Here is a 26,945-nt window from a genome sequence, read left to right as displayed (position 1 = left end):
TGTAGTGTAAATATAATAAAACTGCAAAGGAAGCCGAACCAGTGTACAGATGATGGCTACAAATTACCTGTTTCCTTTGTTGATGCTCTGGAATTGGCCATCTTTGGAACAATACAAAATTTGACCATTAAATTTTTTTTCTTGTATGAGAGTAAATTACAAGGATAGAGAATGTTGATCATTCTTAACAAACTCAAAACTCAATTCCATTCAAGAGTAAATTATACTAAATTCCATGCATAAAGCAGTCATCCAAAATGCACTTCATGGTTGAAAAATCCCTTTTCCTACATGACAAAATTGGCCCCCAAATGCATTCGTCCTTTAAAATCAGGACCCTCAACATAAGGCCTTGCCTGTAATCATTCTACGATTGTATCCGCATGACTTGATGGATCACCTTTTGCATTTGCTTTGCCTGCAGTGAAAAATAAATTATAAATTTCACATCTGTAGGTACATTTTTCTGATGCAATTTTAATAAATAAGACGAGTTATAAGAAGTGGCCAGGCTACGGGATGACTAACATTTCAATGCACTAATGTGTGAAAAAGATCAAACAGCACTGGCCAATTCACTGGGCCAGCCAGTACTGAGAGGCAACATAACAAATATATTTCGTGGTGATTAACTTATTCCAATAGAATGGGATAAAAACCTATAGAACTGGAAAAAACATGCCTTTACCTCTATTTTTTCCTTTTCCTTTGCCTTTCCTAATCCTCAACTTTGCTCGCTTCTTAATTTGTAACTTCATTGAGCCGCCCTTTGCACTAGAATCCAGAGTGCTTTTCTGCAAGTCTTCATCTGAAACAAAGAACATACTTATTCTAAAATGAAAATACCACCCAAAAATTTTCAGAAGAGTAAAGGAATAACCTCCTATATTACATAGAAGCCACAATGAAACAACCAAGAAGAACCAAAAAGGTTCTTTACAAGCTCATCGTTAGCATTGAGACTGAGACATGGGACTTTGCTAGAATGGGAAGATGAAATCGGAAGCCGGACTGCTACAAGCAGCAAATGTATTAAATCAAATTATTGTACAGGGATTTTATTTGAAGTTTCACGTGGAATTAGAATTTTCTGCCACAATTGTTAGGCTTTAGAATATTAGGGAGGATAACTTGAAAATTCATAATATGCTCATTAATGGTAACGATAAACCAAAATATCACTAATTAAGGAATTCCTTTTTATGCCGCACATGTAAATCGGTCCTCTTTTTTCAGCCTTTCTCATCAATACAAGTCTCCCAAAGAATTCCATAAGCATAGATGTCTGTGTTCACATATAAACACATATATGTTACAGACTCACAATCTGAGACTCATATTTATAGGAACACCCCTTGATACATCTACCAAAAGAAAAGGCATCACCTAAGTCGCCTAGTTCATGTTCGTGTTTGAATTCAACAACAATGAATGTTGAGAAATATTCACCTAACCAAATATCCTTGACAGAATTTGCCATTAAAGTCGAATGTGTGTGCGTGTGTCAATTGGGTCTATCTTTAGTGGTTTGGAGAAATGATTGTTATCATCCGCACCTATGTTCAATACCTGCAAGTGACATATTGAACTTTGTTGTAATGCTTTCGAGCTTTCGAGGACAGAAACATATATATTTGTCATATGGACAGCAAAGATATTTCTCATGGATATATATATAAAAGAAAATTCTAAATATTTTATTTATTTATATAAAGTAAATAAATTAGCCCAAAGGAGTTGAATCCAATGGTGGAAAGAGGGGAGTTTTTCATTATTGGGCAAGGTTCAATTCCCACAAGGCCTAACCTGAAGCAATGGGGGCACCTTGAGATAGTAGTCAAACGTATAATTGCACCCAAAGATATTATATTAAATGATCTCAAGAGCCATGCACACATAAGTGGAATGTCCTTAAATTTTTTCTTAGTCAATTGGGTTTATCTTGGCTGGTTGGGAGGAATGATTATTAACTTTGAACTGCTCAAAATAAACGTCCAACAAACAAGGTATTTAGTTCAAGAAGTTCAATACACATACACATTCCAGTCAGGCCTGAGTAAGCAACTATTGTATCAAGGGTAAATTTGTGATGTGAAGATTGGAATTGAGTTTCAATTGCACAACAGCCAGTCTCTCAAACTTTTGGATGCATATGAGTTTTGGCTTCTTGGTCAGGCACGCACTTCATCATGACAGAAGTGACATCTTGAATATTTGCAAGAATTTGAAGATACATCGGTTACATCATCTGGCATTCACTATACAACACTCCATTATCATCAATACCATATAGAAGTTTGACAACAGTGGTCTTGTGAAGCAAAATCTCTTACACTGTAGCCTCAGTTCGCATCCTCTAACAGAATAGGGCTCAGTGGTTTATACAGAAGCAGTGAGTAGTTTTGGATAAGGGTTTCATTGATTTCCAGTAAGGGTCTCCTACAGCCATCTCGGAGTTGCTTCAGTATTGAGGATTTCATATCATCAAGCAGCAGTAAAGATTTTTGCCAATCATTCAAGCAGTTAGTGTTTACAGCAGTCTCTCACAATCAGCAGTGCCATCACCAATAAGAGTATTTGTCATCTTGTAATATTTGTTGAAGCAAGGGGTTTGGGAGTAAGGGCATCTGTAAGGGTTTTATTGTTATCATCATTCATTGTAAGTGGACCATTATCCCTGGTACGGGAGTCCACAGCAGTTAGGAGATGTTTATTTATTGAGAAGTGGGTCATTTTCCCACGTTAGTTTGTCATAGTTCATTCTCATTTTCAACGAGGTAGGGTGGTGCTAGGCAGGTGGTTGGAGTCACTTTCAGGTTGGATCCTGAAAACACTTTAGAGTGATAGGGTGTTGCTAGGGCGAGTTGGAGCTTGCTAGGGTGTTGGAGCATCCTTTCAGCTAACTGCTGATAAAACCAGGGCGTTGGAGTGTCCTTCCAGTGGGAGCTGGGAAATTGAAGGCTTTTCTACAGTACTAGGGAGTTGGGGCTTCCCTTTCAGTTGGAGCTGAAGCATTTTTTGATGTACTCATAAAATTATTAGAAAAGCGTTCGGTGGTTTTTTGTCCCGGAGGGGGTTTTCCACCTAAAAATTCTTGTGTCTATTGTCTACTACTCTTTTATGATTTTGAATTGATGTTGAAGATTAATTAATGCTCTGAAAAAGATTAATAAGTTACTAATTGCTAAGAAATACTTATTCACCTCCCTCTCAGTATTTTCAACACTTCAAGCTCTATGATAGGAAATGAAGCAAAGCAAGGAAGCTATGTTGATGTGCTCAAAGGTACTATCAAGAAGGAAGAATACAAGCCGCTAAAGGAGGAAGTACAACAACCAGCAATGAAGAAGATTCAAGAAGAAGATCATGGCTTCAAAAAGACAACACCATCAAGAAGACCGCCTACGATCAGGGACCAGTATATTTTTCTTGGCAGTGTGTGATTCTTGTAATAATTTTAGGCATGAGGCTATAAACTGTAGAGCCTATGTAAGAAGTAGAAATACAAGAAATAGTAAGAAAATCCCAAGAACTACAATGAAAGCAGTTATGGTAGAAAATATCACAACATTTTCAACAAAAATTATAACAGTTTTAGCGCGCTATTAGTTATGAAACTGAATGTTACAAATGCAACAATTTTGGACACATATTCAGAATTGTAGAAGCAATTTGATAGCTCCTTCAAGGGAAACAAGGCAAGTTCCTGTCCATCATATGGGGAACAACTAAGAACATGGAAAAAGAAGCAGGAAGATTTGAAGGTTGAGGAATGTGGACTTGCCTTACAAGCCCAAAGCATAAGAAGTCAATGGTATATTGATTGTGGATACTCAAAGCATATCACTGGAAACAAAAACATATTTGTAACATTGAAGAAAGAAAAAGAAGGATTTGTCACTTTTGGGAATGATAACTATGCCAAAATTATAAGGAAAGGCACAGTTAGCCTTGGAAGCAAAGATGTGGTGGCAGAAAATGTTTTACTTGTTGAAGATATGAAGCATAATTTGCTAAGTGTTAGCCAAATCTGTGATCAAGGGCACACTTCTATTCAATTCAAGAGTGTGAAATGAGGAAAAAAAGGACCAGAGAAAATGGTTGCAACAACAATAAGAACTCCAAACAACATATACATGCTGAATGAGATTGGAAAGGAAAGATGTTGCCTAGGAAAGGAAGATGAAAGTTGGCTTTGGCATAGGAGATTGGGGCATATACACTTTGACAATCTTGTCAAGATCAGCAAGAAGGAAGTTGTAAGGGATATGCCTGAAATTACAAAGCCTTCAAATACTATATGCAAGTATTGTCAGCATGGAAAACAAACAAGAGTTGAGTTCAAAACTAAGGAACATTCCACGACAAAACCACTGGAACTTGTACATACTGATTTATGTGGGCCAACAAGAACAAAAGGACTAGATGGAGAACAATACTTCATGTTGCTTGTTGATGACTACACAAGGATGACCTAGGTTTGTTTTCTTAAAAAGAAGTCAAAAGCTTTTGAAAATTTCAAAATATTCAAGGAACTTGTTGAAAATGAAATTGATTTGAAAATCAAATGCTTGAGATTAGATAATGGAGGAGAATTTACTTCAAATGAATTCAATGACTACTATGAAGAACATGGAATAAGAAGACACTTCTCAACAGCTAGAACTCCTCAGAAAAATGGAGTGGTTGAAAGAAAGAACAAAATTGTGGAAGAGATGGCTAGAACTTTGTTGCACAAATCCAAGCTAAGTAATATCTTTTGGGTACAAGTAGTACATACAATTGTTCACATTTTGAATAGAGGATTGCTCAGAACCCGTGTTGTGAAAAGCGCGATTAAATCGCGCTTTTTTCAAAAAAGCGCGCTTTTTTCCGCGCTTTTTTCAAAAAAGCGCGCTTTTTTCCGCGCTTTTTTCCCTAAGACGATTTAATCGCGCGTTTTATGGGAAAAAAGCGGCTAAAAAATTTTTTGCCGATTTTTTCGAAAAAATCGCGCTTTTTTCGGAAAAAAGCTCGGGGTGTCAGGGCAGCACGATTTTATAATTTTTTTTTGGTTTTTCATTTGGTCATTTGGGTTTTTTCATGCAATTTTTTTTGAAAGAAACAAATAATTTTTGAGTGGGGCAGCTTAATGATCAAGTCTAGGCCCTAGTATGGATATGCTATTCATGGTAATGTTAAATTCTTAAAGTAAAAGTGACATTCTCCTTAATCTTCATTTTCATCCTTTTACTTAAATTTTTAACATTACCATGAAATGACTCAGGATGTTTGAGAGTGGTTCCAGCCTCATTGGATTTCATATGGAGAAAGTAGAATTTTAGATTTCATTTAAAATCCAGCAGACTTATCAATTTTTCAGGATTTCAGGATTGGGAGATTGTAATGTTTCCAGGTGACACCACCTGCTCGGGCTACCCCTGCCACCAGTAGAGGACGTGATCTACCTCCTATAGCTCCTACTTCTAGTTCTTCAGCTTCTAGAGCACATCAGACTCCACTACCATCTCCACTAGCACAGGCACCAGCATCCTACATCTAGAGGGAAAGGGAAAGCTGTGGCATTTTCTCGCAAGAGGGGCAAAGGAAATCAATAGGATTAGACCTCATTTTATTGTATATGACATTATGACATGATGAGATACATTATCATATTTTTTGTTGATATTTTGAGGCTGAGTTGGGACTCAGGAGTCAGGACTTACTATTCAGGACATGATTCAATGTTATGTGTGATTTTAGCGCTAGAAATGATATTAAACATCTTATATATTAGTTTTTTTATCATATTTATGTGTCAATGTATTTATTTTATGTTGTAGATGGTTTAGATATTAAAAAAATTGAAAAAAAATGAAAAAAAAATGAATATTTTTGTACCAAACGCTTTTTTCCCGCTTTTTTCCGCTTGTTTCCGATTTTTTCCGCTTCATTCCCGGCGCCGATTTAATCCCGCTCGCGCTTTTCACAACATTGCGAGTCAGAAGCAACAATGACAAAACTCCGTATGAACTATGGAAGGGAAGACCAGCTAGTGTCAAGCATTTCAGAATATTTGGAAGCAAATGTTACATAAAGAGGGATGACCAGAAGTTAGGAAAGTTTGACTCTCGGACAGATGAAGGCATACTTGTTGGGTACTCATGTAAAAGCAAAGCATACAAGTGCTACAATCTTAGACTCAACAAGATAGTAGAAAGCATCAATGTAAAAACTGATGAAACAAACTTGCTGAAGACCAAGAAGGAAAGCAAAAAATTCACACATCTTTGAAGAACAGGAAGAGGAAGAACCAAATCAAGAGAAAAACAAATAAGAAGAGGAACACCAAGAAGAGAAGCAGCCAAAGGCAAAACAAGAAGAAGCAGATAATCAACAAGATTTTCAGACACCTCCCAAAACACCTAAACGTTGGTATCAGAAGAATCATCCACCAAAACAAATCATTGGGGAGAAGAGTGCAGGAGTAGAAACCAAAAGAACAAAACAAGCACAAACACTGGAGCAAGGGCATCTATCACTATTGTCCACAATTGAACCTAGTAACTGTGCGGAAGCTAGAAACGATGAACATTAGATCAAGGCTATGGAAGAACTAAATCAAATAGAGAAGAATGAGACATTGGAAGTGTTCCAAGACCCAAGAACAAAATGTGATTGGTACAAAATGGGTCTTCAGAAACAAACTAAATGAAGATGGAAAGGTGACCAGAAACAAAGCAAGGCTAGTGTGCAAAGGATATGCCCAAGTTGAAGGGATAGACTTTGAAGAAACTTTTGCTCCAATAGCCAAAATGGAAGCAATCAGAATGCTCTTGGCCTATGCATGCTCCAAAAGAATCAAAGTGTATCAGATGGATGTAAAATCAGCCTTTCTTGATGGGGAGCTAGAAGAAGAAATCTACATAGAACAACAAGAAGGATTCCTATTATCAAAAAAAGAAGATTATGTTTGTCGATAGAAGAAAGCCTGGTCTGGACTTAAGCAAGCACCTACAGCTTGGTAATCAATATTGGATAGGTATTTGCAGCAACAAGGATTCAGAAAGAGAAATACAGACAGTAATCTCTACATAAAGGAAGATCAAGACAATATGATCATCATTGAAATATGTGTTGATGACATCATCTTTGGAAGTGACGATGCTAGATTAAGTCAGAACTTTGCAAAAGATATGCACAAGGATGTCGAGTTCAAGGATCATTTTTTGAGGGAAGTTGTACTACTAAGAAGTTCGTGTTTAGGGAGTCGAGTGCTTGTGTGAAGGACAAAGGAGCAGCTGCCAAAAGGGAAGACTCCATTTGACTAATATTGACTCTTATACAAGCTTTGGTGCTAATAAATCAAGGAATTGATCGTTCCTTTCAGATGTTGTTGATAAACAAGGGAGTTGGTGCTTCCTTTCAATTGGTGTTGATAAACCAGGGAGTTGGTGCTTCCCTTCAGTTGACACTTATAAGCTAGGGATTTGGTGCTTCCTTTCAGTTGATGTTGATAAATTTGAATGTACTATATATATATATATATATATTAAGAAAAGCATTCTATGTTTTCCACATAGAAATCTTTGTGTTTTGTATATTTATGTGCTTTGCTTTATAACTGTGGATGGATTTACAAGTTTTTGAAGTTAAAAACTGTTAATATCGATTCACCCCCCTCTCGGTATTGTTGAATAATTCAACAACTAGTGCACATTCTTCCATTCCAAACTGCTTGAGCATCTCCTTGAGGTATTTGGTTTGGGAAATGAATATTCCTTCGTTGGTTTGAGAAACCTGTAGTCCAAGGAAGAAGGATAATTCTCCAATCATTGACATTTCAAATTCCTTTGACATTTCTTGAGCAAATCCATGACTCATATCATCATTATTGCTTCCAAAAATGAGATCATCCACATATACAAGTGTAATTAGTAAGTTTTCCTTTTCCATCTTAATGTAGAGATTGTTGTCAGCAACCCCTCTTTTGAAGCCTTGTTGTTGAAGATAGTGGTCCAACCTGACATACCAAGCTCTTGAAGCTTGTTTTAACCCATAAAGGGCTTTCTTCAATTTGCACACATAGTATTTATTTCCGGGCAAGTCAAAACCTTTTGGTTGTTCGAGGTATACTTCTTCCTTTCGATTTCCATTTAAAAAGGCTAATATAACATCCATCCGATAAACTTTGAAGCCTTTCAAACATGCAAATGCCAAAAACATTCTTATTGCTTCTAATCTGGCGACCGGAGCAAAAGGTTTCATCAAAGTCAATTCCTTCAATTTGTGCATAGCCCTTACAAACAAATCTTGCCTTATTTATGATAATTTGTCCCTCTTCATTCATCTTGTTTTTGAATATCTGCTTAGTCCCAATCACATTTTTATTTTTTAATAGTGGCACAAGGTCCCAAGTTCCATTTTTCTCAATTTAATTCAATTCTTCTTCCATAGCATTCACCCAATGATGGTCCCTACTAGCTTGTGCAAAATCCTTTGGCTCTATTTTGGATAGCAAGGAAAAATTGTCTTTCTTGGTGTATTGGTCATTCTTCTTCGGATTTGTATAGCTGCATCAACATCTCCAATGATTTGGTTCTTTGTGTGATGTTTTTGAGCAAATTTAAACATTGTTTTGGATGGAGACTATGATTCTTAGTCCACGTAGATGGTATCTTCTGAATTCTCATTTGTTTGTTCTGCTTCTTTTTCTAGCCATGCTTTGTTTATTCTTACATTAATACTTTCCAGTTCCACAACTTTGCGTAGTCTTTATTGTAGCATTCGTAAACTTCACTTCCTGTTGTGTATCCAAGGAAGATTCCCTCATCTACTCTAGAATCAAATTTGCCCAATTTATCATCATTTATCATCAACTAGTGCGCATTCTTGCATTCTAAACCGCTTGAGCATCTCCTTAAGGTATTTGGTATGGGCAATGAATATTCCTTTGTTGGTTTGAGAAACCTATAGTTCAAGGAAGAAGGATAATTCTCCAATTATTGACATTTCTTGAGCAAATCCATGACTCATATCATCATTATTGCTTCCAAAAATGAGATCATCCACATATACAAGTGTAATTAGTAAGTTTTCCTTTTCCATCTTGATGTAGAGATTGTTGTCAGCAACCCCTCTTTTGAAGCCTTGTTGTTGAAGATAGTGGTCCAAACTGACATACCAAGCTCTTGAAGCATGTTTTAACCCATAAAGGGCTTTCTTCAATTTGCACACATGGTATTTATTTCTGGCCAAGTCAAAACCTTTTGGTTGTTCGATGTATACTGCTTCGTTTCAATTTCCATTTAGAAAGGCTAATATAACATCCATCCGATAAACCATGAAGCCGTTCGAACATGCAAATGCCAAAAACATTCTTATTGCTTCTAATCAGGCAATTGGAGCAAAAGCTTTCATTGAAGTCAATTCCTTTAATTTGTTCATAGCCCTTACAAACAAGTCTTGCCTTATTTCTGATAATTTGTCCCTCTTCATTCATCTTGTTTTTGAATACCCACTTAGTCCCAATCACATTTTTATTTTTTGGTGGGGCAAAAGTTCCCAGGTTCCATTTTTCTCAATTTAATTCAATTCTTCTTCCATAGCATTCACTCAATGATGGTCTTTACTAGCTTGTGCAAAATCCTTTGGCTCTATTTTGGATAGTAAGGAAAAATTACCTTTTCTTGGTGTATTGGTCATTCTTCTTTGGGTTTGTATAACTGCATCAACATCTCTAATGATTTGGTTCTTTATGTGATGTTTTTGTAAAAAATTAAACATTGTTTTGGATGGAGACTATGCTTCTTCTTCTTGTTCTTCCTTTTTAGTAATCTCTTCTTAGTTCATGTAGATGGTATCTTCTGAATTCTCATTTGTTTGTTCTGCTTCTTTCTCTAGCCATGCTTCGTTTATTCTTACATCAATACTTTCCACAACTTTGCATAGTCTTTATTGTAGCATTTGTAAGCTTTACTTCTTGTTGAGTATCCAAGGAATATTCCCTCATCTACTCTAGAATCAAATTTTCCCAATTTATCATCATTTATCTTCATGTAACATTTGCTCTCAAAATTCTGAAATACTTCACTGAGGTTGGCCTGCCTTTCCATAGCTCATATGGTGTCTTGTCGTTGTTAACTCGGAGTTGTCCTCTATTCATGATGTAAACTACTGCAGCAATTGCTTCACTCCAAAACTTATCTAGTAATTTGGCCTCTAACAACATCGTTCTTGTTTTTCGCACTAATTTGTACTTTATTTCGACAACTCCATTTTGTTGTGGAGTTCTTGCAACTAAAAGTTGTCTCTTGATTCCATATTTCTCACAAAATTCATTAAAATAATTTGAGGTAAATTCACCTCCTTTATCTGATCTTAAACATTTGATTCTTAGATCGCTTTCATTTTCAACTAAGGCTTTAAATGATTTGAAAGTATCTAGTGCTTTTAATTTTGCTTTAAGAAATGCAACCCAAACCATTCTAGTATAATCATCAATAAACAACATAAAGTACCTTTCACCTTGCAAGGTTGGTGTTCTTGTTGGTTCGCATAGATCTGTGTGAACAAGCTCTAGTGGTCTTGATGTCGAGCACTCCTTTGACTTGAAGCTCACTCTTGTTTGTTTCCCATGTTGGCAAGATTTGCAAATGGCGCTTGTTGGTTTTGAGATTTTGGGCATATCTCTCACTACTTGTGTTCTATTGATTTTTATCAAACTGTCAAAGCTCAAGTGTCCTAGCCTTTTATGCCATAACCAACTCTCATTTGTCTATCCAATGTAGCATTTTTCTCATTGAATTTCATCAAGAATATATATATATATATATATAGAGAGAGAGAGAGAGAGAGAGAGAGAGTCCTTATCGTTATTCCCACTAATCTTCCTGAATTAGTCTTCATTATTTCACAATCTTTAGTATGAAAAGTGAGATCATAACCTTGATCGCACATCTGGCTAACACTTAAAAGATTATGTTTGAGTCCTTCAATGTACAAAACATTTTGTGCTTTATTCCTACCATTGTCAAGGCTTACAGTACCTCTTCCAACAATTCTTGCAAATCCATTGTCTCCAAAAGACACATTTCCTCCTTTTTCTTCTTTTAGAGTAATAAATTTATTTTGATCTCTGGTCATGTCTTTAGAGCACCCGCTATCAACGTACCACTGGCTTTGATTGTTTTGAACATACATAACTAGTCCACATTTTTCTATTGGTAGTTCTTCCCGTTTTCTCTTCTAAGACCCTTCCCTTCATTTTGTAGGACAGTCTCGTGCCATATGCCCAAAATTGTTGCATTTGTAGCACTCCATACTATACTTGAAAATGGAGCAAATAAATTATGATTTTCTTATTAAACCCATCAATATCTCTCATTTTATTGTCTTGTCTACAAGCTTATTCCTATAGGTTTGGTGAGAACCTCTGTCATAATTATTATAAGCTCTACACTCTCTTGCTTGATGTCCAAAATTTTTGCATAAGAAACAATGACCAAGAAAAATAGTTTGATACTTGGTTGTGTATGATTGCCTTAATGGAACAGTTCTTCTAGAGTTGATCTACTTTGGAGAAGATTGTTGGTCCTTGTCCCTTATTGTATTGCTATATGCATTGTGAATGGACTTCTTGAGAGCATCAACATAGCTTTTTGGTGTAGCATTGTTTCCAGACTCTTCCCAACACTTTTGTCCTTGCTCTTGTTGAGATTGGAGCTTTCAGGCTTTTCTTCAACTTCCTTACCTAGTGACTTGTTGTTTACATCTTCTTTATATGAGGGCTCACCAATATAACCAACACTGGTCTTGTTGCTCTTGTTGAGAGCTTTCAGGCTTTTCTTCAACTTGCTTACCTAGTGACTTGGTGTTTGCATCTTCTTTATATGAGGGTTCGCCAATCTAACCAAGACTGGTCTTGTCATATGGTGATCTTCGACTATTGAGAATAGAATCCAGGGTTTGAGAGCTTCTCATGTTTTTGTTGAACGTATCTAGCTATTTCCTTAACAAGACAATTTATGCTTCAAGATTTTCACAGTTTTCTTCCTTTTCTTTTAGTTGATTGTTCAACACTTCTTCCACTCTTTTTGCTTCCTCTTTTGTAGTCTTGATAAAGATGATTTCCTTGGATAGTCATTTGTTCTTCTTCCTTGTTTAAAAAGTAACTATGTTCGGTCTTCAATAATGTGCTTGAGTCATTATGTAATGTACTTGTCAAAAGAATAAAGAAAAGATTTTTTATAACTGCAACAATAACTTATTAAAGCATGGGTTTCATGCTTGGGTCATCATTATAATAGTCAAAGTCCACATTGTGGACTCCTAGGATCAATATTGAGTTTATAGAGTCATTGTCCATTCGAAGAGACCCTTCTTTGGCTTTTGGATCATGTAAAAAGATTTTGTATCAAGCAAAATATGAATTATGTGTCCTCCACGTCATGTCGGCCTAAGGAAGATCAAGTTGGCCTAGAGACCCTAATTCGACCCACTTCAAGGCTATATAAAGAAGTCAAAGTCATTTGGAAGCATCACCCTCACAAGCAATTCGATATCTTCTGGGAAGTGCTAGGGAGTGTTGGGGATGCAAAGTCTGCTGCCAGAAGGAGGAAAGAAGTGTGAGTTCAGGGGAGTCTCTAGAGAAGAGGAGAATCGAAGTGTTGGTACCTCTCTTTCTCTGTTTCGTGGTCTCGTTTAGGAGATCGAAGTCTCCTAAGGTTTTTCTACTGCAGGAAGTTGCATGCTGCTAGGATCTGCTGCATAGTCGAAGTTGCTGGAAAGAGGTTGAAGATCTTAGAGGCTGACATGGTCTAGAGCTATGTCACAAGGTTCGTCGGACTTCAACCTTGAGGTTTGAATTTTGGCGAACGTTAAATTTTTTTTGAGGTTTGGCGAACCTCATAGCCATTGATCAAGTCTGTAGATCAAAACTCATAACCTCAGGTCACAACTCAAGCTTGTAATCTATTCTCGCAGTTTTTATGTCCGTGATAGCATTTTTTATGTTTATTGATGTTGATTTCTTACTATTTTATCCTATATCTCATTTCAAATTCAAAATATATATATATATATATATATATATATATATATATATATATATATATATATACATAGAAAATGTATATGGACCAATGTTGCACGAAGCGAGGACGAAACGGGGACGTTTTTTGGAAGCGGGGACGCGGAAGCATCATTTTCCAAAAATCTAGGAAGCAAAGCATCTCGGAAGGGTCTACTATATATATATATATATATATATATATATATATATATATATATATTATTATATTTTTTGCATTGATATTAAAAATACATCCAAAATACCAAATTAGTTGTGGAAGACATGAAAACATGCATACTTTTACATAAATCAAGATAGATATGGCATCCATTGTACATCAATGATTAATTATTCTAGCATCAACCATCTACAATTTATATTCCTCTTCTCTTGTCTAGCCTTTGCCTCTACTTCAATTTTATAGGGATTTTAGTCAACATTGCCTAATTTTGATCAAATAGCTTAATCCAAGCCTTATAAAATAGTAGAGAAAGCTTAACATGCCTGATCAATGATTTTAACTTGAGTCAAGGGTACATAATTGCTAAGGCCGTGACAAAGGAGTTCAACGATCAATAACACCAACACTGGGGTACATATAGGGCTTGTTGCTCTTGATTAAATGCCAATAACATGCCATCATACATGATATAATCCAATGAAACGCTACAATCCCATTGATCCTGAAAATTGCTAAGTCTGTTGAATATTGAATGGGATATGAAATTATATTTTCTCCATATGAAGTCTGATGAGGTTGGAACCACTCTCAAACATCCTCGGTCATTTCATGGTAATGTTAAAAATTTAAGAAAAAGGATGGAAATGAAAGATAAAGGAGAATGTCACTTTTACTTTAAGAATTTAACATTACCATTAGGGAGCGTCTAGGAATCGTCTAGGGAGCATCAAGGGGCACCTTGGGAGTATTCGGAAAATGTAGTTCCTCATAGAACAGTTCGAAATTTCCAAAAACCAAAAAAAAAAAAAAAAAATCCCCGCAAAACCGTCCACCTTCTCTCGGATCCACTCGTGATCCGCAGTGGATACACGCCAGAACCTCCACAGATCTGCACCTGACCCTATCCAGATCCACAGATCGGGAAATAGGAGCCGCGGATCAGGCAATAGGAGCCGCAGATCGGGCCCCCACGAATCCAATTTTGCAAGAATCGCCAAAAAAAAGGAGGAACTGCAAATCTGATTTTCCGATCTGCGGTTTCGCCGAAGGATCGGTGGCGGATCCATACGAGACGCGGATCTACCTTTGGATCCTTTGGGGGGGGGGTGGGTTCCTGCAACACTGATATGGACGAACTTAATGGCGAAACTCATCTGAACCTTAAAAAAAAAATCAATCTCAAACCGAACCTAATTATTGTCGAACCCGAACCATGTGACTTAGGTGTGGAGGGAAAGTCTGGTCTTGGTCCAGGGTGAAGAGTCTCAAAGAATACTATTGAAAGGAAGAATTACTTTGACTGGGTTTTCCCCTCGAAGGGGGTTTTGCCCTAGTATGTGCCTATATCTTGTGTCTCTTCTTTTATGATCTTCATGTATGTATAATTGCTTGATGAAAGATAAGATAATAAAGAAGTAAAATAAGCCAACACACTCACAAGTAATTATCAAGATCGGAGAATCAAACCCTAATATAATATCTTTGATTTTCCAACATTCCTAAGGTTATCAAACTCTTCTAATGCATTAATAAAATTTGCTTCTGTTGGGAAATCCATAGGTTTGGCAGTTAAATGAATTCCCTTTTAATGACATTATCTTGTGATGTTTTCATCATTATTATTAATTCTTATTAATTACCTTTCTTATCATAAAGACTAATGCCAAGTAACAAATAGAAGAGAACACAAGCTATAGGCACGCTGATAGGGCAAAACCCCCCTCGAGGGGAAAACCCAATCACAAATTCTTCCTTCAGTAGATTCAAAAGATGAGACGACCAAGACTCTTACAATCTAGACTCGAGACTACCTCCATCAATCCATCCTTCTTCCTTTCACTTGTCACTACATTATCATTGAATTCTTGTTATTGTAATATCATTGAGGCTTTCTCATTGTAAGAGCACTAAGACCTCACTGTGAGAATATTGAATCCTTCTTACTGTAATGGCATCAAATCCATATCATTGTAGTTATATTGAACCTTCATCATTGTGATTACATCGAGACTGTGGAATGACAGCACCGAAACTGTGGTAGACTGATCCTCCATCCGCATTCCCTAACAGTGATAGCACCGAGAGCATTTCAGAGCCTAAACCGAGCTCCTAAACATTGCCTTTGAGATTGTTGAGATACATCTCTGAAATCCAAACTTGATTTCTCTGTTTATGCGAAGTCCTTATGTTATTTTATGTGAGCTTCTATATCTTGTTATAGCACCGAACCTTGATCTCTGAAATCCAAACTTCTACGATTATATAATGCGAAGAGGTTTGACTTGTATATATAGTATTTCGTCTGACCTAAAAGAGTCGACATGACATGTGAATAGGTTTGACATTGTATGAGGCCGACATGAAGATAATTTATATAAAGCCGACTTGAAGACTTTGATGTAGAGGCCGACTTGATGACTTTGCTTGAAGAGGATGACTTGATGGAGGAATTTTTGACCCAACAATAAATGACTTTGACAATAACCTAAAGCCTACAATGGAGGCTTGACCTATAATTGACCCAAGCATGAAATCCATGCTTTAATAAGTCAATTCAATTTAATGATAAAATTCTTTTCATTACATTTTGACTTCAAGTACAATTATGAAGACCGAACCTAGTTACATTTTCCAACAGCTTCAAGATCCACTATGCCTTCAACATCTTCTTCTTCTGCTTTTTTTTACTACTCTGATTTGTCTATCTTGGATTCTTCATTTGTGGATAAAAATAGGATCTCTCTTCTATCATCATCAGAATAGTATTCTTCTTCTTCAGAAAAACAGTGTCCTCTTTGGAATAGAGATTTTTCTTTTTTGAAGAACCTTTTTTTGGGTTCTTCCTCATCATCACTATCTTCCCTGAAAGGACACTTGGCAGTAAAATGCCCTATTTTACCACAATTAAAACAAATGAGAGGTAACTTACCTTTGAATTTGGAGCTTTTCTTTAGGTTTCTGACTAGCTAAGCCATTTTTGTATTAGATTCATCATTGGAGCAATCACCAGACTTGCATTTTCTTGAATTCTTAGATGCTTTAAATGTTGTTTCCTTATGTGATGAGTTTCCTATCCTCATTTCGTATGCAGTGAGAATTCCATGAAGCTTGTCCATTTTTAGATTCTCCAAATCCTTTAATTCTTCTATGGCAAAGACTTTGGCATCAAAACACAAAGGAAGAGACCTCAAAATTATTTGAACAATTGTTATTTCTTCAACCTTTTCACCAAGTCCTTTGAGAGAATTAACCACTTCATCTACTCAAAGAAAATAAGCAACAACATCTTCATCATTCAATTTCAGGCTTTAAAATTGTCTCTGAAGATTCTGAAGCTTTGCCTTCTTTACTTTGTCATCTCCTTCACAGTTGCTTACAAGCTTGTCCCACATCTCTTTCGCTAATTCACACTGCATAAATTTAACAAATTTTGAATTTGACAAGCCACTTAGAATGGAATCCATAGCTTTTGCATTAGAGACATAAGCCTTTCTCCCATCTTGATCAATTGGAGGAGAAGATGGGAGCTTATATCCATCTATAACAGACTACCAAACTTCGACACCGAGAGACATCAAATGAGTTGTCATTCTTATCTTCCAAAAGGCAATATTTGTTCAATCAAAGAAAGGAATTTTGATTGATACTTTCCAATTAGTCATGGCCCCTGTAGGATCTTCCAGTTGTTAAACTGTTCTTGAAGAAACCTACTCTGATACCAATTGTTGGAAATGTTGAGGAGGGGGGTGAATCAGTGTTTCATTACTTTCAATAATTTTTCAAATTATTAGTCTGAAACGTCATCACATGATTAATCATCGACACTACGCGTGATCACAAAGATTGAAGTGCAAATTCAAATTCGAAGAAGAAACACTTAAATGTTTTTCAAACAATCCTCAATTTCTTACAATCACTTGGGAGGACACCAATCCTCTATAAGCAGTGGCACCAACTTACAAAATTTGCATGCTCCAACCTATCAAGAAGATGAGGACACCAATCCCCAGTAAGCTCCAAATTACAGTTGTTTTAATGTTCAATAGACAGTATGTAGCCTTAGAAACTGATCAAAAAAAGATATACCCTCCTAGTAGCTTGTACCCAACTCAAAATGCAACTCGACCTCCACAAGGACTACAACCCGGCCTCAACCAATACTGCAACTTGACCTCAACCAGGACTACAACTCATACTCCAACAGAGTTATAACTCAGCTTCTACATAACTGCAATTCAACCTCCAACAAGTCTATAACTCAACATTTTCAACAGGGTTGAAACTCAGCCTCCAATCAAGACTGAAAATCAGCCTACAACACTGACAAAACTCTACCTTAATAGGAATAGGACTCTGCCTCCTTGAACTCAACCTCAGCCTCAACAAGAATAGAACTAGGCTTACATGACAAATCTATACTTGGCCTTCAAAACATCAGAACTCAACCTTCAATCTAGACCTAAAGTCAGCCTTCAAAGCACCAAAACACTGCCCTCAATAGAAACGAAACCCTTCCCCAAACAATTATGCCAAAAACCCTCAACCCAGCTGATATCTCCATAATCCTCAGTTAGAACTCAACTTCACTCCTTTTCACTTGGTTCAACAAGTATGAACCTCAGACCTATTCTTTGTGCTTGCTTAGAAAGACTTGAATTGGCTTTAGCGAGTGACCAAAACACTCCTCACACCTATATATTGTACATTTAACCCCAAAAATAGGGTCAACTTGTCTTCCAGCAAGGTTGCCTTGTGGGTAAAGGCGGGATATTATATATATAAATGAATATCTTCAAAAAATCATATCTCCTCAATCGTGCGGAGCTAGAGGGCAACCCACATATCATTGAAAAGGTCTCGAAATGTGTTATTTGGCTATGTAGCTTTCTCCTTCATTTGGACAACCTTTGACATCAATAACAACCATTTTCAACATTCACAACCTCTTTAAGGACTCGAGTATATCCCTCTCCACATTCTTCTAATATCCCGATCAAAGATGCCTAGCCCTCTTCATCAAGGAGAAACTAAACCACAAATCATAGTTCTTGGGTGCCCCAACAATAAGAGACTAACAAATCTTCAAAATATCTTAGAGCATAGAGTTGTGAGACCTCGAGTCTCCCCTCAAGTGTCCCCCCCCCCTGGAACCCTGAGCCATAGACTAATATTCTCGATGCCAATTCAAATATGTCGAACCAAGCCTTAAACCACACATCATCATAATGATAGCAGGACCAACTCCATATAGAACTAAAGCAAGGTGCTTATTGGTTGTCGGGTTACCCCTCAACATCAATGGAGAGGCCAGGGTTCTATCCAAAACTTCTTTCATTCAACTTGGATTGTAGGAGAACCATCCCTCTGCCCCCCCCCCCAAAGGATCATACAGTTAGATCCCTCTACCACTATAGTGCCCGACAACTCCTACAAGGAGCCAATGCCTCAGCCGATCCGCTTGCCCTTGGTCATCAAGACTAGGAAACCTTCACATCATCCTCATCTCTCCCAATCTCAAATTCTCACATTTTATCACTTCAACCATGATGTTGTTATATATCATTTGTCTAGATCCTTTGGTTAGAACTAGTTATTAGCTTGGTTATGCACTTATCTACGTTGCACTATTTATTTTGCTTTATTTATATTGCTTTCAGCATTACCAAGGAGTTGTTTTTGTACTCCTATATTATATTAATGCTAGATGTACCTTTTAGTCCCACTGACCTACTTTTGTAGTAATTTGTTGTACATCAATAAACTTATCTTTTTTTCTTTACAATAAAAAAATCACATTTTATATTCAAAAAAGTTTATAGAACACATTCTTCGAGTGTCGAGGAACATAATACATTAAAAATGAGATATATCAAATATCACCTAAGGTCGAATAATAGGAACTGACATAATGTGCAGCCACGTACTTGCAGTAACATCAGGTACTAAATGTCCCCACAAGTATAAACTGACATAATTACAGTCATCCAGAGATAATAGTAAGTGTTAAAAAACACATACTTCAAAAACTGTCTAATAGTTGCAGGATTTGTTAAAAGAATGATCATAAAGCATGTTTATATTCAGTAGAGAACATCTCAATCAGCTCTTCCATCAGCGAATAACCTGGTTCCAGAAGTAATCCTTGCTTGGATAAGGTATCAGCTGCAACATTTAGTTTGTTTTATACATGAGTAAATGTTAATCATCTCAAACTCTGCAGTAATTTCCTTGACTTGTATGGCCAAAGGCTGTAGAGTAATATTATGATTCTGCAGATAATATATCATCCAGTTTATCACTAACTTTAAATCACCAAAAATTTGCAATCTATTAACCCTCTTGAAACATCCACAGTCATCAATGACCTAAGAGCCTCTGATCCTGCATTGTCTTTATCCTTAATACTATCTTTTCCCATAGGACACAGTATCACATCCTTATCATTGTTAAGGGTTACAATAATATCATGCTTTTACCTTCATTTTTTTTCATCCCTTTCTAAGAAATATAAAAAATCCTTCTCTGTTTCTAGTTCCATGATATTGTTTGTTGGATTTGAAATCCAACACTTTATTTCGTTCAATGTCAACATTAATGCAAATTCCAAAATAAGCATCCAATAGTAGCTTTTTTGTTTGTTTGGAAAATAACACAAGTTCCTATTGTGTTTCCCATTTTTGGGTGAATTTGTTCTTCCATAAATGCCTTGGGAAAAAGCACAATCATACCAAAATGAGGATCTTTTTAAGAACTTATGTGGGGTCAAAAACCAATCTAAATATTCAAACATAGGCAATTGTTCCCCATGAACTAAGGTCTACTTCTAATCCTCCAATCTTTGGAGGGCAAATGCAAAGAAATTGTAGAAAATCCATGAAATTCTGCAACTGCTCTAATGACTAATTTGAAAACTAGTTTCTTTTCATTAACACTCAGAATTTCTCTACTTGTTTGCAGCGGAATAGGAACAGAAATAAACACAGTCACACAATGAACAACAATAACAAGAAAACACAATATTTTCCAGGGAACCCAACTGGGGAAACCCTCTTCTTGTTTGAGAATTTTACTGATAGAATTTTGAGCAATCGATCTCTTACAATACAACTTTGTTTCAATAGAAAAGCAGTCTTGTTCTCCCTGCTTATCCTAAGTTGAAACACCTTGAAAGAACCCTGATCCTGCTTCCCTATTTCATTGCGCAAACACCAAGGAAATTCTCCTCTGCCAACTGCGCACAGGTTTTTCCTTAGTATGCCCTTCCCACACACAAACTTGTGCTCTCTATTGCCTTGTCTCACCAACTCGTGCTCACAAAACAATGATCAGTTTTGTGCCTTCGTCCTCCTTATAAGCTTTTTGAATAGGCTAAATCTGGCAAGTTTTATTTCTGGAAATTGAACTAGTGATTGATGAGTTAACTGAATCTAACTGACTCATGCAACTCATCCTAGCCACAAATAACCTGAGACTGGTCACTTGTCTTTTTCCAGAGCTAACTCACACTAGGAGACAAATAATTGAGCCTCCAACTATTCGCACGAGTAAAACTGCTTCATGAACTTGTCCTGATTTTTAGGAACTCGTCCTAATTTTTAGGAACCCGTCCTAATTTTTAGGAACTTGTGCAAGCGGAGGAAAAGCTGCTTGTGGTCACTTTGACTAAGGCACAAGTCAAAGAAGACCTTACTCGCTACTATTTTCAACACTCCCTCTTAGCAAGCAAGGTGCTTCTGGAAGAACCTCATCCACCTGGATCTGTCTCCAACACTACCATATTCTCCACTATTGTTGTTGCTCCCTCTGAACTAGGAGACTTCCCTGCTTTCTTCTGCGGAACTTGATATAAAGACCTATTCTTTCCCACCATACTTTGTGAGTCCATCACTTCAGTCATAAGTGCCATGTACTCTGTATACCTCTGTGTTTACCTCTTCTGGCTGAAGGTGATATTGGAAGATCCAACTCTCTCGTGATCTCCCTTAAACAAATCCTCTGCCCACTTAGCTCGAACTCTCCCTATACTGGCAGTCACTGACTAATTGACTACCTCCACTCACCCTGGGCTATGCTCTTCATCATCCCGCTAGTCGTCCAACTTGCCAACTAGCCGAGAATCAAATTATGATACTGGCTAAGGCTCCTTCTTGGGAGCTCTAACCTGCTCTCGCTCTAAGGACTTCCTCAGGGTTTTACTCTCCTCAACCCTCATGTCTCTACTCTGCACACTTCTTGCCTTGATGCTCGAGGCTGCACCTGTCTCTACCTGCAACTTTTAGAGATTCTCCACCCTCACACATATCTACTTCTTACATCCAGAAGCTAAGTGTTGGAGGTATGCCTTACCTATGTTGAAGATGATATCATATCCCTTGTCTCAAAGGGTAGAAACCAAAACAAGACTCTGCCTTGATTCTGGAACATAGAGAACATCTATGAGATGAAGAGGATTACCTGACTCCCTCTGAAAATTGGCAGTACCAACTCCTTTAGCTGCATATTGACCATCATCTCCTAGCTCAATCTGAAACTGCATATCCTTCTCCTTTAGGTGGTTGAACCTCTTCTTGTTCCAGGTCATGTGGAAGGATGCTCCTGAATCAATATACCATATATTGTTATATGTTGAGCTTGCCATGCAAGCAATCAATGAGGAACCTTTCTCGAACTGGGCAAAAAATGCATCTACCTCCGTTGATGCAAGGAAATTATCCTTATTGGACTCCTTCTTCCACTTAGGACACTTAGTGGCATAGTGTCCAAACTCATGGCAATGGAAGCACTTGATCTTGCTTAGATCCTTCTTCTTGCCCTTCTGACTGGACTCAACCTCTCCTTGGCCCTTCTTGCCCTTGGCCTTGCCTGTTAGGGCAAGGTTCTCCTCGTCCACTATCGTAATTAATCTACCATCTCTAGTCCCTCTTTGGATCTCTTCCTGAACATAGTCAATCCAAAACCTTTCACAATTGGGAAAATTCTCTCTCCCACTAACAGCGTCCTGGAAGCCCTGCCAAGACTTATGAAGTCCAAGTAAGGCAAAACTCACAAGGCCGTGATCAACTACAATCACGCCCACACCACCCAATTCATCTCGTACTTAAGTGAACCTTGACAAATATGTGACAGTGGGCTCATCCTTGTTCATCCAGATACTCCTCAGCTTCTCATTAAGAGCAAGCTTCCCAGTATCATTGGTACTCTGATATAATTGTAAGATGGCTTGATACATATCATATGTTGTCTTCTTCACATGGATACGAGGAACTATATGATCTTTGACCCCTTCTAGAATAATCCTCCTTGCATTGGAATCATTCTTAGTATGTTGGGTCAACTATTGGGGATCTTGTGGTGGTAGTATAGCATTCTTGACTAACTCTCCAACCCCATGATCCTCCAAAACTATCATGATCGTACCTTTCCATGGAACGAAGTTTAATGCTCCCTCTAAATAGTGGTCTGATCTCAACCCTTGGAATGCCATCCTACTTCCCAGAGAGCTCTCCAACACCTATGAACTAGGGTTGATTCACTAGCCCTCTTGGCAACCCCTTAGTCCTTCAAAGTTCAGCTCCAATAATTCTGCCTCTTTTATTAGTCTTGTAGTCCTTCACAGGGACTAAACTTAAGGCTCAATAGACACCATCTAGCAGCCTCCAATCTACTCTTAAGCTATCACCAAACTTATCCCAAACTGGACACCATCAATCTAGCAAACCATCAACATGGAAGGGCATACATACCTCTTGAAAGAAGACTTTTTTCCCCTCTGAAACCAGCTTTTGTGAATTACGGCCCTAGTTAAGTCTACCTGTAGCAACTACTACAGCCCTCCTACTCAGCCTCCAATCCACCTTCAGAACTGCCCAGACCTCTCTTCTACCTAGCCCTACTTCTGCGTTGGCCTTGAGATTTACTCGACCCCCGTTGCAGATCCTAGTTAGACCTTACAACCCTCCAACACTAGGCTACATGAGCTCAGCCTCTTCCCAAAAACACACAGAACCTGTGGCCAGTTCTTGAAAGAATTGGCACCCAAGACTATGCACAGATTTGCCCTCAACGTCTGCCTACAACTACCCTAAACTCGGCCTTCTTCGAGCACAAAAAGAACCCAAAACAACTCATCCTCCTCACCTTAAAAAGACTCCTATAGTGGTTGTGACTACTTCATATCAGACATCCTTCCTCTATGATGAATTCACACTTGTGATGAATGTGTTTATTCATGCTCTGATACCATGTAGAGAATCCACGAAATTCTGCAATTGCTCTAATGTAAAATCCGAAAACTAGTTTCTTTTCATTAAGACACTGAATTTCTCTACTTATTTGCAGCAACATCTGAACATAAATGAACACAGTCACACAATGACAAAAAAAACAATATTTTCTAGGGAAAACCCTCTACTTGTTTGAGAATTTCATTGATAGAATTTTGAGCAATAGATCTCTTATAATACAACTTTGTTTCAATAGAAAAATAGTCTTGTTCTCCCTGCTTGTCCCACGTTGAAACACCTTGCAAAAACCCCGATCCTACTTCCTTATTTCCTTACACAAACCCCGAGGAAATTATCCTCTATCAATTGCACACAAGTTTCTTCTTAGTACACCCTTCCCACACACAAACTCGTGCTCTCTATTGCCTTGTCTCACCAACTCATACTCACAAAACAATGATCAATTTTGTGCCTTCGTCCTCCTTATAAGCTTTTCGAATAGGCTAAATCTGGCAAGTTTTATTTTTGGAAATCGAACTAGTGATTGATGAGTTACTTGAGTCTAACTGACTCATGCAACTCGTCCTAGCCACGAATAAACTTTGAGACTAGTCACTTGTCCTTTTCCAAAGCTAACTCACACTAGGAGACAAATAGCTGAGCCTCCAACTATTAGCTTGGGTAAAACTGCCTCATGAACTTGTCCTGATTTTTAGGAACTTGTCCTAATTTTTAGGAACTCGTCCTAACTTTTAAGAATTTGTGCATGCTAAGGAAACAATGCTTCTGGTCACTTTGACTACGGCAAAAGTCAAAGAAGACCTTACTCACTACTATTTTCAACAAAAATTCCTTCCTGTTAGTAGCTATTTCAACTGTCTACTTTAGCTTTAATTCCCAATTCATTTCCCCCAACTCTTTAAGACGCTAAGATTGAACTAAGAATTCTTTAAATTTCCCAAACAAAGCACACTACACTTGCTAGGGTTTGTGACTTCATCTTAAAATTCTACAAAATTTTGCTACCATTTTTTTAAAAATATGTTTTTTTTCCCTACTTTGAGGGTAAAGATTAGTGGTTCACATATAATAACAAGTATGCATGAAAAATTCTTAATGGCAAGTGTTGACTCATGATACATGTCATATCTAGGAATACCTAGTAATAATAGAGAGTATGCCAAGTTTTAACCAGTCAATACTTGGTCATAAAGAGTCATAAGAGCATGAGCTAGGTGCTTTTCCTAATTCCATATTCACCATACTAAAAGAGTACTTGTAAGTCAAAATCAAAAGTACTTGGGAGTCATACTTAGGAGTACATGGAATTATTTGGGAATCATACGAGGAAGTATCACAAATATGGACTTTCATATAGGTTGTCACCCCCTTTCTGGTCCTAGTGCTTGAACAGGATGTTAATCGATTGGGAGAGCTATAGCTCCCAATCTCAAACACATCCGCACTTCTAAAGCTCCCAACTTTGCAATTTGAAATATAGCACTCCCTTGTTTCTTCTAATTCAAAGCTCTCCAAAGACTTTTGAATTCATTCCCACTCTACAAGTCAAATCAATATAACTGATCAGTGGATTTGCAATCCCTTAAACCTGGCAAGTTATGGTCCCTTGGAAACCATTAAATAAAAAATAATAAAAGCCCTGCCACAAAAAGCAGCCATCGCCTATGCTACCCAAAAACACACTAAGGTGGTCGTTCTCTGGCAGAAACCTGTCCCGAAATCAAAACACACCAAAAACCTGTTTCTATGTCCATTTCCCATTTCTGGATGAGAAATCATTACTCGAGAAGCAGTCAGTATTTTCATTGGCCACTTCTAAGTTCTCACAAGTTCCTGGCCAGCACAAAAAGTCCTAGTTCAAGTTTGTATTATTAAATTTTAAATCACGCCATCTCCATTTTGCTCCACATGTGACTAGTTCACCGGCATTTTAGAAAAATTGGAGTAGATTTCCATCATACATTCTCAGAAGATGACTTGCCTAACGTAGCAAAATCCTCAAACTTTGGTCTGTGTTTACTCAAAATCTCTGTCTTTTATCATGCGACAGGCCACCTTGTTGCACCCACTAGGATATGGGATTATGGCAGTTTTAAAATGATGCTGATATGAACTGACCTTCGAAGTGCTGCGGGCATATGCAGAAAAGATGTTAGAAGGATGCAGCCATAATACCACTGATCCTGATCAAAGTGGTTCCATATTAGTCTACTTGTGAAATGATTCATCATGTATGAACTGAACAGTGTGGACATTTTGATATTCACACGGTTGTCGTTTTCAGGAAAGTGAATCATGTTATTGAGAATGGCCAGTTTTGTTGTGAATATAAATATAATCTTTCTTTTTAATTTTATACCTTTGAATAATTTGCCAAAAATAGAATTGTATGACAGAGTGTTGGTAGTTAAAACTTTTAATCATTCTTGCATATGTATTGGAAAAACCCTGAAATGTGTCTTACCGTCGAACCTAAGAATTTCAGTTTCCTCTTTTCAACCCATTTCTCCTTTCGCTTTGTGCTTCTCAATTGTGATAAAATGCGACATCCCCAGTTGAATTAAACTATAGGGTTACATTCATTAGATTAATAAAATATGGCCACCAGAAAACACATCATGTGTATTTAACATGGAAAAACCCTAGTTACAGCCCCAAACTTATATTTCTTTAAAGAGTAAGGAAACTAACCATCGTTGTCGATGGACATCATTTGAATGTCTTCCATGGTCACCAACCCTTTCTCCATAGCTGCTCTCTGATCCTGTGACACATTGAAGAAAAATATATGCATATATTTACTACGCCATTGAAAAGGGTTTAGCGTGTAATAAAATGCAGAGAAGAATAACAGGCTGGGGGTTTTCATTATTGTTATTATTATTACCTGGCGCCATTTTTTGAGGAGCTTGCGCTTTCGTTTGCCGGAGAGGGAGGCGGGGGGCGGGACAATTTTGAGCTTCCCGGTGATGGCGTCGCCATGGGCCAGTCTCTTGAGCTCGGACTTCTTTGCTCGCAGCTCTCGTTGTTTGTTTCGCAGAGGAGCGTTCATTTTTGCCATTGTGGTATCAACTAAGTGAAGTGTGGAGTCCTCTGTATATATTTATATATGCACACTTCAAAGCAACATGGAACTCCTATTTCACAATGAGCAAGGCGAGAGGGGGAGGAATGCTCATGGAGACAGTAACAGGAGGGAGATCAAAGAGTACATAATCACGTGTGACCCTAGTGATTGCTATAAGCTATCGAATTGTGACTTTATATATACTTATGAACTGTAGATTTAACTATGATTCTATATAGATTTATGAAGTGCAGATGAGTAGGTTTGTATTGGGGTTAGTTTTTATTAGGTTATTGATTCAAATCTTATGGGGTAGGTGTTGAGGGTTACACTTATTTATGGGGAAAATTTGTTTTTGGGCAATTGTCTAAGGTGTGTCTAGGTTGACGTGACAATATTTCG

The 26,945-nt window shown here is 37.5% G+C and overlaps 1 protein-coding gene across 1 annotated transcript; it reads right to left on the bottom strand.

Annotated features, from left to right (window-relative positions):
* On the bottom strand, nucleotides 1-26,719 carry LOC149234394 (uncharacterized). The gene is made up of 4 exons (XM_089371825.1): nucleotides 26,364-26,719; nucleotides 26,168-26,240; nucleotides 689-808; nucleotides 1-418 (listed from the first exon to the last, which is right to left on the bottom strand). The coding sequence occupies exons 1-4, from the start codon at nucleotides 26,535-26,537 to the stop codon at nucleotides 363-365; spliced, it is 423 nt and encodes a 140-aa protein (XP_089227951.1). The 5' UTR covers nucleotides 26,538-26,719; the 3' UTR covers nucleotides 1-362.
* Between the last annotated feature and the right edge of the window lie 226 nt (nucleotides 26,720-26,945).

This window comes from Pinus tabuliformis, chromosome 8, assembly GCF_031772625.1.
Source record: "Pinus tabuliformis cultivar Carrire ecotype Pingquan chromosome 8, CPIR1, whole genome shotgun sequence".
Lineage (NCBI taxonomy): Eukaryota > Viridiplantae > Streptophyta > Pinopsida > Pinales > Pinaceae > Pinus > Pinus tabuliformis.
The sequence above is the reverse complement of the archived record's forward strand: the minus strand, read 5'-3'. Positions and strand labels throughout refer to the sequence as shown.